This window comes from Blennius ocellaris, assembly GCF_963422515.1.
Source record: "Blennius ocellaris genome assembly, chromosome: 9".
NCBI classification, from domain to species: Eukaryota; Metazoa; Chordata; class Actinopteri; order Blenniiformes; family Blenniidae; genus Blennius; species Blennius ocellaris.
In genome coordinates this window covers 17,387,475-17,400,449 of record NC_137658.1, presented here as the reverse complement: position 1 = coordinate 17,400,449, position 12,975 = coordinate 17,387,475, and the positions used below count along the sequence as shown (strand labels likewise).

The 12,975-nt window shown below is 41.5% G+C and overlaps 1 protein-coding gene across 1 annotated transcript in view; it reads left to right on the top strand.

The window, feature by feature from the left end:
* Positions 1–6,483, top strand: part of il1rapl2 (interleukin 1 receptor accessory protein-like 2) — a gene marked incomplete at both ends in the record, with an annotated part of 355,657 nt that extends 349,174 nt beyond the window's left edge. The window contains 7 exons of the mRNA XM_080502514.1: positions 1,430–1,575; positions 1,671–1,748; positions 1,838–1,954; positions 5,363–5,485; positions 5,755–5,985; positions 6,145–6,175; positions 6,395–6,483. Of these exons, the coding sequence (XP_080358640.1) occupies positions 1,430–1,575; positions 1,671–1,748; positions 1,838–1,954; positions 5,363–5,485; positions 5,755–5,985; positions 6,145–6,175; positions 6,395–6,483 (815 nt within the window). The remainder of the gene's footprint in view (positions 1–1,429; positions 1,576–1,670; positions 1,749–1,837; positions 1,955–5,362; positions 5,486–5,754; positions 5,986–6,144; positions 6,176–6,394) is intronic.
* Between the last annotated feature and the right edge of the window lie 6,492 nt (positions 6,484–12,975).

The following is a 12,975-nucleotide window of genomic DNA, read 5'->3' as shown; positions in this document are numbered from 1 at the left end:
TTCACATTGAAATGAGGCAAATGATGTAATAAACCTCTCAAAGCACATGTAGTATTTTGTCGGCTCGATTTACTCGAGGAGCTTTTGGAGTTGACTGCTCATGTTGTGGAGGTAATCTCCACGCTGCCATGTCGATCAGCTTCGTCTCCCTCACCAGTTCACATTTTCCCGTTCTAAATCACAGCTGATGTACCGCCACAGCTCCGGTGCTCACTTTAAGAGCTGACTCCACTGTGTGCTGCGTCAGAGTGAGGAAAACCTGGCATAAGCACTCCTGTCACTCCTCTGGAGACTCCTGTCAGTCACGATACGCACTGACCAGCAGAGATAGCGCAGCTGAGGCAGCCTCAGTCAGGAAAGTTACATCCGGAGGTTTACTTTAAAGCTGCAGACTGTTTTATTCAAGCGATGCTGCGTTTGTGCACCGGGTGGCACCAGTGAGTCACTGTTCATTCAACGTTCATTGGCTGGTCGTGAGTAGGCGACAGTGTGGGAGGATATGGGGACTTCAACCAACAAAAGGCTGAAAATACAATAATTATTTTTCCAAAAGAAAGAGGAAAGAATAACAAATTATGATGAGATAAAGTCCTTTAACATTTGTGGTTATATTATAAAGTGTACTGAATTGCTTCACTATGTGCAGATTTTTATATATTTATATTAACTTCAAATGTCTTTAATACATGCACGTCGTTCTCAGAACACAAATGGAAATAATTATATCAAACAAAAAGCTATGAAGGAAATTAAAAGATGTATTTGTGTTACTGGGATAAAACCATTATTGTTTCATCCCAAACAAACACAAATAAATACATTGTTTAGGAAAAAATCTTTGGTTTTTGTAACTGTGATACATTCATTTATTGGTGGCCATCGGATAATATAGTTCCTTATGCCCCTTTAACAGTCTGACAGATATTTATACTTCAAAGGTGCAATGTTTGAAGAAGTGCATGTCCTACTTTTGGTTTTTGGTCACGGAGGTGAGACACGTCTCACAACTATGTCGGTTTCCTTGTAAGTAGTTGTTGCCAAGACCTAAAGCCATTGTACGATCATAGCATGACTCATTGCATCATCATGTGGCAGAAAGTGGTATTACAAGCCTGGTTGGGTTAAAGTGATGAGTCAAAATATTATCTGTCAACTTTTTTTGGCATTAAAAAACTTTTGTTATTTCTTAAATCAGAAATATGAATTTAAAGAGAAATCAGAGCTTCTTTGTTGGCTTACATGTTGAAATTGAGAATTTATTTATTTATGCAATAAATATCTCCACGAGTCAAACATCTGTTGGTAAATGCCAGGTTACTTCACGCCAGTGTTGATCAATCCAAATTATTTGTTTTGTTTTGTTTTGGGGGTTTTTTCGGGTTCTAACGTTGCTCTGTGCTTTTCCTCCCTTCATGTCCTTATCTTCCAGCGTACATCGAGGACTTGGCTCGCAGCGTGGAGCAGAGCCGGCGTTTGATCATCGTTTTGACCCCAGAGTTTGTCGCCAAAAGGGGATGGAGCATCTTCCAGATAGAGACACGCCTCCACTCCATGCTCGTCACTGGGGAGATCAAAGTATGACGGAAAGCTGAGAACACTGAGATTAATTTGCTGCGTCTGTTTTGCTGAAGAATGAAGGTTAAAGGTTTCTCGTGTGTTTGCGTGTCCAGGTGATCATGATAGAGTGTGCAGATCTGAAGAATGTCATCAACTACCAAGAGGTGGAAGCTCTTAAACACACCATCAAGGTATAGACCCTAAGCGATGAATGAATGGAGGAGAATGGAGACCAGCTGATGTGTCCGGTTGGGAAATAAGAACCTTCTCCTCTCTTCAGGTTCTATCGATCATCAAATGGAGGGGTCCTAAGAGCAACGAGTTGTCCTCTAAATTTTGGAAGCAGGTGGTCTACGAGATGCCTGCTAAACGCAGAGAGACACTGTCCAGGCGCCAGGTAAAGTCATCCTGTAACTGTTTGGCTTCGCCTTGTTTCGTTTTAGCAGTGTGGAGCTTCACCAGAGTAGTTTCTCATGATTCAGGTTTTCAGTTTTGCCTTTATCCGAACCCCCATGACCTTCACTGTCACAGTTCTCTTCTGGAAGGGTTATAGAACTTTCCAGCTCTTTAACGGGCAACTGTAGCGCTAAGGGCAGGAGACTCGGTATGTCCAGTGAAGGTTCATGGTCCAAGTGATGACCTGTGGAACAATGAGCAGAAATCCAGTGACTGCTAAGGCAGGGGTCAAGGACAGAGCGGTAGGAAATGCAAGAATAACCGTAGAGATGTGGCAACTGGGTATGGCAAGGTGGTGAGGATGACCGGGATGGTTTAGCTTTTAGCTTTTTGTCCATTCGAAAGCTCACATTCAAATGATTGGCCAGCTTTAAAGCTGAAAATACTTTAATTATCCGACTTCAGCATTTTCAGTTCACACATTGTCAGTCACATTCACCCTTTTGTGCACACAATCATCCACACACACATTATTGGTGGCGGACATCATGAAAGGTGCTTGGAGGCAACCTGGGCTTCAGTATGCTGAGAACACTTGGAGACATGGAGTCAGTGAGATGGGTTTGAACCTGGAGATCATCTGACAACTCAGCCACAATCACCTCAATAGTGACGTTTCCCTTTCAGAAATTCACTCAATCCACTTCCTGTCACTGTATAAAGGAACCATAGTTCTGAGGTCCTGTCAATCATTACTCTAAATACATTTTCACCTTTTAACTTTATTATCAATCTGTAGGGTAAACCTGCAGTCATGCATGTGTGCTATATGAAAATATTCCCCCTTGCTGCATACTGTTCTGTCTTAAAGACGCTGAGCTGAGTGTTTCCACTTAAGCATCTTTAAGACACTTGATCGTATCAAGTGTAAGGAGCAGTCAGAAGAGTGAGCGTTTAAGTGTGTCTCACAAGTGTGTTTGTATAAATGTTTGTAAGTTCCGTTAGATTTTTGCTTTCTCTGAGTTCGTGAACTCATTTTTTGGATCTATTTGGATTTGTTCCTCTTCTTTTTTTTTTTTTTATTACGAAATGGTTTTATGAATTGATTAAAGCACTGAATCACAGATCATTCAAGCTTGTGTGAGCTTCGACTACAATTTCCAGATAATCCTCTGTTAAGACAGAAATAAAAAATAAATAAATAAATAAAAATCATCTTGTTGTATCTGACCAAAACAGAGTCCAATTTCTTTTTAATGAAAACAAACTTTGAAAAAAAAAAATCCTCATGCGTATTTTTAAAAGAAACAAGGTAATTTATTTCGTCCTAATTCGATGTGATATGCTTCACTACAAAAACAGATACTGAAGTATATTTCCTCAGCTCCTATAATCTTCTCACATATTGTTATTCTGTGTAGCTCCAGACAGAAACATGAGAAAAACACAACCTCATACATGTCCGGGAGCCCGGCGTAGCACTGCCATGTAAACCCCCCCCCCCCCCCCCCCCCCGAGGGCGCACACGTTCACCACAGACAGATGGCCTTTGAAATATCTGCTAAACACATGTAATGTATGAAAACTGGAATCACAGTCAGCTGATCGTGTACATGTTTACCATGTGTTCACACCCCGGGTGGTGCTTGCCCTGATTTACAAATAAATGTCCTCCTGCTGCTCGGCACTGAGGAATAATCATCAAGACGCAAGAATAGAGTGGATCGCACTGCTGCAGCTGTTGGGGTAAAATCAATCACATTCTTTTAGTACGCTAATACTAAAATATACATCAATCTCATAGAAGTATTTATTGTTTGAACATATTGGGAGGGGAGCCACATCACCAGTAATTAACACCATTTTTGTATCCATCTAATTTGTAATTTGCAATGTGCTGATGACATTTATGGATTTATTACAAATGGTGAAAGTTCAGGCTTCAGAGGTGCTCCAGAAACCTTTGTAATGTAAAATGAAATAAAGAGAAACTGCTCAACAGTCAGACAAAATGTCGTTGCAAATATACTCGAACTTTTATTACAAGCATCTTAAGCTCCTGGCCTACGGACCAGTTCTGGCCTCTATAAATATGGTTCATAATGTGATGGTTCAAAATAATGAAACACTTTTTTTTTAATATGTATTCTTTTCACCTTCTCAAATAAAATGATTATTTCTTGTGTATTTTAACTAACGAAAGCCTACGGTAATTGATGGCAGTGCATGAAGAGAGGGAGCAGCAGACGAAAAAACAGCACCATCAGAAAATGTTTTTTTTTCTTAGATCTAGAGTCGCCAAAAACTAATGTTTTTTTGTTGACCATGAAAAAATATGATTCTGGCCGCAAGAGTGCAGCAGTTAATTTATGTTTCTAGTTCATTGAAAAACTTCAAATATATACACATACTGTGTGTGAATTTGAGTATTATTCTACAATATTTGACATAACATAAAGCAGTTTTAGAATTAGTTTCTATTTTTCGTATCTCTTCCCACATTGAAAGGGCCTTTCAATGTGACAACAGTGTCAGTAGGGACACCCAGGTCAAATAAAACACAGTTGAGCTCTGAACCATTCCCCTCTGTGAGTGGATTTTTAATGCAGACTGTTGATGCCAGCTCCAGGAGACGTTTTACAGGTGTTACAGCTAAAAGAGACCACCAAGTGAATGTTTCTGTACATCACAAAATCACCACAAGAACAGGACAACTCGAGCATCTGATATGTAGCATGGGTACGCCATCGCTACAACTCTCCACCAAAGGTCATCCGACCGCTGGCTGTTATAACAAAGGGAAAATAACGAGTGGGCAGACAGCTACCGGATGATATAGCAGCTTGCCACCAATAATGATATTCAAGCTTGTCGTTTAAGCAGCCTGGCCCCACAGTTCTTTAGTTTTTGTTCAATGGGCCACCAAAAGATCTCATTCGACCCACACTTCCATGGCCATCGAACTCGGGCTGGCTCCAGTCATTCAACCTTAAAAATGTCACGTCGTGAAAGAGTTGTGTTTCAGTTTATGGGCCAAGGAACTCTCACTTCCAAGCTCTTTGAAAAATTGCTTCAGAATGTTGAGAAACTGCAGCCATCCATCACCCTCAGGAACAAAAGGCTGAATATCGATCAGGTCGGTTCAGATCCGTCGCCAACCACCAAATGTCCTATGACTTTCTCCAGACTGCTTGACTTTAGTTAATGTGTCCTGTAGTCCACTTACAGGTGGCACTCTCAACAATAAATGAAGCAATAAAAATTCCCAGCTTCACGTTGTTATTCTGCAAAGTGTTTAAATCTTGTTTTCTGGCAGTCTTGAGCAGCCCTCGGAAGTCTTCATAGGTTCAGCTGCAGTGTGACCAGGGAAAATATAGTAACGTCGCTATTTCCTTACTCCCGTCTCCAGGTGATGGACTCTGGTGAACAGGGCCTCTTTGGGGACTTACAGACCACGGTCTCCACCATCGCCATGACAACCACCTCTGCCTCTCTGGCGCCGCCTAATGAGAGTCGCCATGGCCATCATCAGGTCAGTTTTGTTTATTTTTTTAAATAATATATGGAAGAAATAAATGGTACTGGAATACAGCGTCCTTATGAACCTCAGATTTTTCCTTTGAAAATCTCCCGTTTAAGCAGTGGTATCAAACTTATTTACTTCAGGGGCCAATGCAGTCTTGAGGGGGCCGGACTAGTGAATGTCAACATATTGAGCCTCAAATACAAATTTTTTGTTTAAATCCAAAGTTTGAATCCATAATGAGGATAATTCCATTACCCACCCTGGTTCATTTTCAGGTTGCCTTGGCAACAGAGATCCCCGACTACAACCAGATGACCCTGCCCCTGGGGGGCGGTCACAGTGCCCAGATGCGGCATTTCTGCCGCAGCTACGAGTTCCAGCTACCCCCACAGCCCTCCTCCATGTCGCCCCCGCTCCCACCCCCCTCCACGGTGCAGTTCTCCACTCTGGGCCCTGGGGGGCGCCATGTCTACTGTAACATCCCCATGACGCTGCTGAATGGACAGGTAGGGTGGGGGGGGTGATGCGAGACGACCTGGTCACTCCTTTTTGTTTTTGCGGTTCGTAGTCAGTTCGTAGCGTCTGGTCAGTCTATCCTTTTCTGAAAATGTTTGCATGTGATCAAACTCTAAACAATTAAATTAAAACCCCTCTTTTCTCCCCAGGGGTTCAGAGCAGTTCACTGGGGAACAAGAGGTCTGTTTGGATAAAAGAGATCATAGAAAGAAACACCGTATATATATATCTATACATATACATATATATATTTGCATTTATGTAAAACAGACTGGGAAATGGTAGTCTTGTGTAGTGAAGTTGTCACGTTTAAGAGCTGGTTTTTAATTTCTTAGCTGTAGTTTTTCGGAGCATGGACGACGACTGCGGCTGATCGCTGCTCTGCTTTGTGTTTCCCAGGTGCCTCAGAGCAGTACACTTGGGAAAAAGCCGGAACTGCACATGAACAGCACCTTCGTACCTCTCACCAGCAGAGAACTAAGCTCTGACATCTGGTAGACGGACTCCTCAGCCGGTCCGGGATCACCGACCGCTTCACAGACTGCTTTTCAACTCGCCCCGGGTGGACTGGCTTTTGTCATCCTTTTCTTTTCTTGGACAGTGTACAGACTCGGTGGGGTTAATTTTCAGGAGAAAGACTGATGTCCGGCCACTTTATTCCACGCTGTGAGGACAGGACTGCGCACAGCCTGGATTCACAATCGTTGGGTATAAGAGCCACGGATTACAAGTCAGATTTTAAAAACAATTACACACTGGTTTTGGACCTACTCAGACTCAGCAAAACTTGGACTGCAGTTTTGACGCGCAAAGAGGGGAACAGCGCTGGGGAGCATCCTGTGGTCAGACTGAATTCACTTACAGGTATATTTGCATGGAACCAGAGAACCAGAGACTGAACTGAAGTGACGAGGAGAACGGTGAGTATTCATAGACAAATAGTTTGTCCAACAAACTGCCACGTTGGACCTCCGAGCACGAAAAAAAGAAACCTTTAAAATGTGCTTGCACACCAGCTGTTGTTGAAGCCAGGCGATTGGTCCAACGTTTGGACACTCTTAGGACGTTGATCTCCAGGAGAAAAAGAAAAAGGAAAAAAAGTAGCGCAATCTCCGAAGGCCAGATCTTCTACTTCTGTGAGTTCTCACGATATCTAACCTACCTGTTGACGAGGTGGCTTGTGTGGCTTGCGAGGTGGGCATCGAGCAATGGTTTAGAGATACCAGACCACCTTAAAACAACTAGTCAACCTCTCGAAATGCTGCTCATCAGCTCGGTGAATTGGATAAGGCTGAACTGGTCGACTTGAGCATTTTTTTTTTCCGACATGAAGTTTTGGGTGAACCAAGAGGTTAAAAACGGCTGAACGTATGAAGGAGAATGTACCGTTTGGCCGCAGCGAGCTAGCTAGCTGTGTTAGCTCGTTGGAGACTTGGGGGGCACATGGAGACAGGAAACCAGCTGCAACTAGTCCACTCCAAAAAGCCAACTGGGCAAGAGATGTAGAGTCAACCTTCACTACCAGGCTCAGAGCATAAAGGACTTGGCTTTTTGTATTTGCATGACCACCCATTTAGATAAAAAAAAAAAGATGAATAATAATCAAATAAACATAGATGAGAGAGTAAATGACACAATCCTTCATTGTAGCCTCTTTTAATATGGAGGCTCGTGAGGATTTTCTGTTATATATTTGTTTTCCGTCTGGCCATGATGAAAAAAAAATAGTGATAAAGGGAAAAAACGGAGGCTTCCCTCCAAAAAACATTTTTAGTATTTATTTCTGGGTTTGTTTGATTTGTTTGTTTGTTTGTTTTTTGGTTGATTTAATCGTTTTAGAAGGTCAGTGAGAATTTTTTTTACCAGGCTTTGTTTTTACTGTTTGTTTGTTACAATAATCTCTGTACAGCTTCCATAACTTCTGTATAGACCTCTTCATGATGGTGATTCGTTCCCTGCTGTTTCTGTTGACGCCCACACGAAGCGCCCACGTGCTCCAGAGCCTCGTTCTGCCTCTGTTCTGTTCCTCTTTTCATTAATGGATGAATATGTGAGTGGATGGATGTCTCATGGCAGTACAACCACCTGAACCGGACCGCCGCCGGTCAGCCTGCATTAAAAAGCTGTACTCCAAGCTGAATCAGACCACATTCTTCTTTGTGAGCTTTAAAAAAAAAGAAAAAAAAATCCAGATTATTACCATAATATTTAAGCAAAGTGGATGATGTTTTGAATTTACACAAAGGTACTGTCATTGTCTTATTAGAACCAATGATCTCTGGATATTTGCGGTTGTTTGATACAATAATTATTTGAGTTGTTCTATTCGATGGCAATATACAGTATAGTGATTGTTCTTTGATTTCTGCTCATTTCTTTGAACTCTTCTTTGGATATATTGGTTGAAATAATTTAACGGAGAGCAAATAAAAGTTATATGAGTTGTTTTATACATGTCGAACACTTTCTGTTTCTTGCTTACCCATCTCTTTTTTTTTTTTTTTTTTTTTTTTTTTTTTTTACCTTGTCCTTTTCCTTTTCCACTTTCTCTCGGATTTCCTAATAATTCTCCTGGTCATATTGATGGCACTAATCCGAAGCTTCTGTTCAGTTTAGCGGAAATAGACCACTGCTCTTACAACCGCTTTCACACTCTGCCGGGCTAATCTAAGCTGAGCTGAGCTGAGCTGAGCTGAGCTGAGTGGCAGTGACTTGGATGGATTTTGTCAAAAGTCCCAGGAAATAGAAGCGACAAGCAGCTGATAATGATTGATTAGGAAAACATGGTGACTATTTCTGATGGTAAAAGTGGGACTTTTGGAGCTTTTAGGAAGCGAATGATTAAGTCACCAGACTGGTAATTACCAGAAACCCTGCAACATGCCTGAACCCGGATTTGACTCCCTCCACAATCTATCTGTCTGTTCTATCCCACAACTGAAACAGCAGGTTTCCACCTCTTGAGTCTGGTTCTGTAGAAAATGTAGTTTATTTTGCGCTCGTTGTTGTTTTTAATTAACATATGAACCAACACGATTACTATCTTTCCTCCAACTATCTTTGTTTTTAATGAAAATAACACAATATATTTTAAATGTTGCAGGAGCAGTAACAGTGAACTCGCGATGAAACAATGACTTGACTATATTTCAGACCATCAAAAACTCCTTGAGGAAATTACATTTCCTATTTACTCAGCCTCTTCAGGCCTCAGATAAATATTTGAATCACAGACAGTTAATTATATTTTGGTCCATTAATACTTGTTAATTAATTCCTTATGCTCCATTTGCTTCCTCTCGTCCAATCATGTAGTTTCATGTTTAAGCTGTTAACCAATCACATTATAGCCATCAATGACCTGAGGAACAGATGTACAGTTTATATCACGCCTCACCTAAAAACCAGAGAGAGTTATCTCAGTGTGCACAGAGCGCTGGCCTCATGTGAAAGAACTGTCAGAGTGCTTTGGGAGAGCGACAGAATGTTTTAAATCATGTATGTCATGTCATGTTTGATGCCCTCCCAGAGCCCAGTGGTCTGTCGAAGGGGGCTTTCCCACCGGAAAGAACCAGGAGCAAGGTCGGACCCAGGGCCAGGCTTTGCACCAGTTTAGAAGAAGATACGATGTACTGCCTTTCTGAAATCTTCAGCGAACACGGAGCCCCGGAGAGGTTATAAAGATTTATTTTTTTAATAATAATGCGTGGGAACAATAAAATAGGTCACTCCCTGAAGTTAATAATACGAGGGAACGAGATCATTTAATCCGTGGCTCTCGAGATGCTGCAGAGCTCCTGCACTGTGCAGTCAGCTGCATTGGATATATAATTTAGAAGCCGTTTTCCCTTGTTTGTTTTTTTCACGCTTTTCATCGTAACATCATTGTAACTGACTTCACTTCCGGGTCTTGTATCACGTTATGACCGCAGGCTGAGGTCTGCATGCGGCCGCATTGCACTCCGCTATGAGACATTATTATTATTCTCTACCAACAGAACTTCATTATGATGAACTAAATAAAGGCAAAGAACGTAAACAGCCCAGTCACCACGTCAGTTTCATGACCTTAAAGATGCTTTCAGCAACAGTTTGCTTTTCTTTCCAAAGTTCCAAAGTTCATGTTCATTTGTAAAGCACATATAGAAGAGATGTGATGGAAACGATGAAAATGTTTGGTTTAAATTCTGCAAAGTTTCCCCAAAGTTTCCCCATTGTCCTTTTTTAGATTTTTTTAGAACTTTAGAACAGGGTCATCTTTATTCAAAATAAATAGACTCTGAATGCATGGTGGGATTATTGTGGACGAGATAAGAAGGCAGTCACAGTACAGGAGAGCAGTCTGCAATGACGCATGACGTATACTCAAAACAACCCTTGAGAGAGTCTTATCTCGCACATCAAGGATAAAAATAACATACAAATAATATAATCCATAATTCATTAAAGTGCGAAACAACTGGAATGGCCGAAACTGCCAAAGAAGGGAAAAGAAATGGCTAAAAACACTGAAAACGCAAATTAGCTACTGTGGTTAAAATAGCTTAAAATGGCAGCATCAAAACAAATTCAAATGGGCAAAAGTGATCAAAAATACCAAAAAAGGAACATAGCTAATACGGTTAAAATAACTTTGAATGTTTATTGAGATCATACAATAATTAATCAATTACATCTCTTGCGGTACACTTTAGTTTCTCCCCTTGTTTTCTTGCCCTGATAGCTGTAGAACTACGGTGAATGTTTGAATTACCCACCGTGATGTTTTCAAAATAAACTTTCTCTTGCAACTTCAGCAAAGAAGTAACCCCTTGATATTAATAAATAGACACTTTTCATTACATTATGTTATGAAATTATATCACGTAATGGCCAACAAGCCTTTCTAGTGCAGGTTCCTCTTAAGTTTACGTTCAGTAAAGCTCAGACACCACAGATAAAGTTATTGGGAATGAGGAAGAAGAGAGTTGTTCTTATCAGTGATGATAAGCGATCATCGATTATGAGTCTCCACATGCACTGTTCATAAAATGTAATATGGATATTTCAGTTTCGGGGGAAATTTCAGAATGAACCTCAAATGCACTCTAAACTTTCCAGGTGAACTTAATATGAGGTGAACTTAATAAACCAACTGTTCAATGTTTGAGTACTTTTTTCACAGCTCACTGTTTTCTAACAAGAAGCTCAATGGAAAAGTCACAGCATGGGTTTGAACCGTGGAATCCGCTAATAAACAGTCCTGATCAATCTGTTCACATTTTTGATATCATGAGACCAAGTTCAATAGCATGGGTGGGGCCACCGACCACAAGTAATCACCCCCCACGTGACGCGGAGCAAACATTCATTGGATATCAGCTCAAATAATAAATTAAACAGTATATATGTTTATACATCTCTTAATAATATAAAAAATTGTGGAACATCATAACTGTCTTTCACTGTCCGGTGCTTCGGTTTCACATGCCAGGGGCACAATTGAAAGTTAACTGGAGACTTCTGCCACCAGCCGTTTGCAGCAGCTGATGTTAGAATAAGACAAACGGTATGGTAGTTTAAACTTTAATGGAAATGCGGTTAAACGGCGTTCACCAGGACAGCTTCAGATGTTGGTCTTGTTTTTTTAACATCTGCTATGAAAAGGGGGTGCTCGAGGAAGCCAGTCACCAGTTAACCAGGAAACAGAGTTAATCTAAAACACTCCTTGAATCGTCTGGTCGGCCGCCAGACAAAAAAAACTCCTGCACCTCTTCACTGCTCCTCCGGTTTGATTTCTCTGCGTCGATCTCGATTTGTTAGCTTTCTTGTTCCGATGGGGTTTTTAAAAAAAATGACAAGATGAATGAGCCGCCCTCTGACTGATCTGTGTTATGATGTGCCAGCCAGTCATCGGCCTGGTTGGCGGAGGCTGGGGGTTGGGTGGTGGTTGGGATAGGGCCCCCCCCCCCCCGCCTCACTGCCTCTGAATGGGCATCGGAGGCCTCGGTTTTGATGGACACTGTGCCTCCGGGTGTATGGGCGTCGCATCCTGTGGCCCGTGGCTTGGGGTGGTGTTGGTCTGCGAGGCCCCCGTCACGCCTGGACCAGGCTCCAGGACTCTTTTGGCAGCCCCACCTGCATGGGCAGAAAATCACCCCAACCTGCGTACGTATGTGCAGAATCCCAGGGACTCACTGGGCGTAGTTGGAAAACACTGGTTAGTTAGAGCTGTCATCTTGGTGGGAATCTAGAACACTGGTGCCATTGTAGACCTAACACTGAGTAAGTAATTAATTAAAAAGTTAATGATTAACGCCAACAAAAGTCTGAGTCTGAGTCTGAATCAAAGAAAACCAGCAACAAAATGTTGACCCTGAGCAGACAGTGGGAGTGATTTAAAGGCAGTGTGTCGCATCATGTTATTGCCGCAGATATCGCGAGGCGTTTTTGATCCTGAACTTTCCTGAATGTCATCAGAAGTATGTGTGGAACTGAAAGCCATAAACCACAGCACGCACCATGCAAACAGACAGCAGCATCCTCCCTTCCACCTGAAGACAGACGAGTCTGAAAACTCTCCTTATCCCTTGAAACGCTGGATAACTCGGCTTACAAAAGGTGAGTTTTTCCTTTTATTCCAGTGAGGAATCGAGCACTGAGTGTGTGTGTGTGTGTGTGTGTGTGACACGCATTAGTACAATTGTGTCTGTTAAGGAAACGGCTCCGTTAAACTGATTCCAATAAAGATTGATTTACTCTCAATTAACACCCTGTTTGTTTTAAATCTATTCAGTTGAATAAATCATGTGGGGATTTTCCTTTGCTGCCATTTCCTACTTGATTTTTTTTTTTTTTTCATTTGCAAACTAGAATAGTTTATTTTCAATTAATTCTTTAAAGTAATATAGGAAAAGATAATTTCTCAGTTGAAAAAGGATATTTTATACAGGCTTTCTTTTTCCTAAAGGGGCAAATTGAAAATGCTTAATTTATTCTGC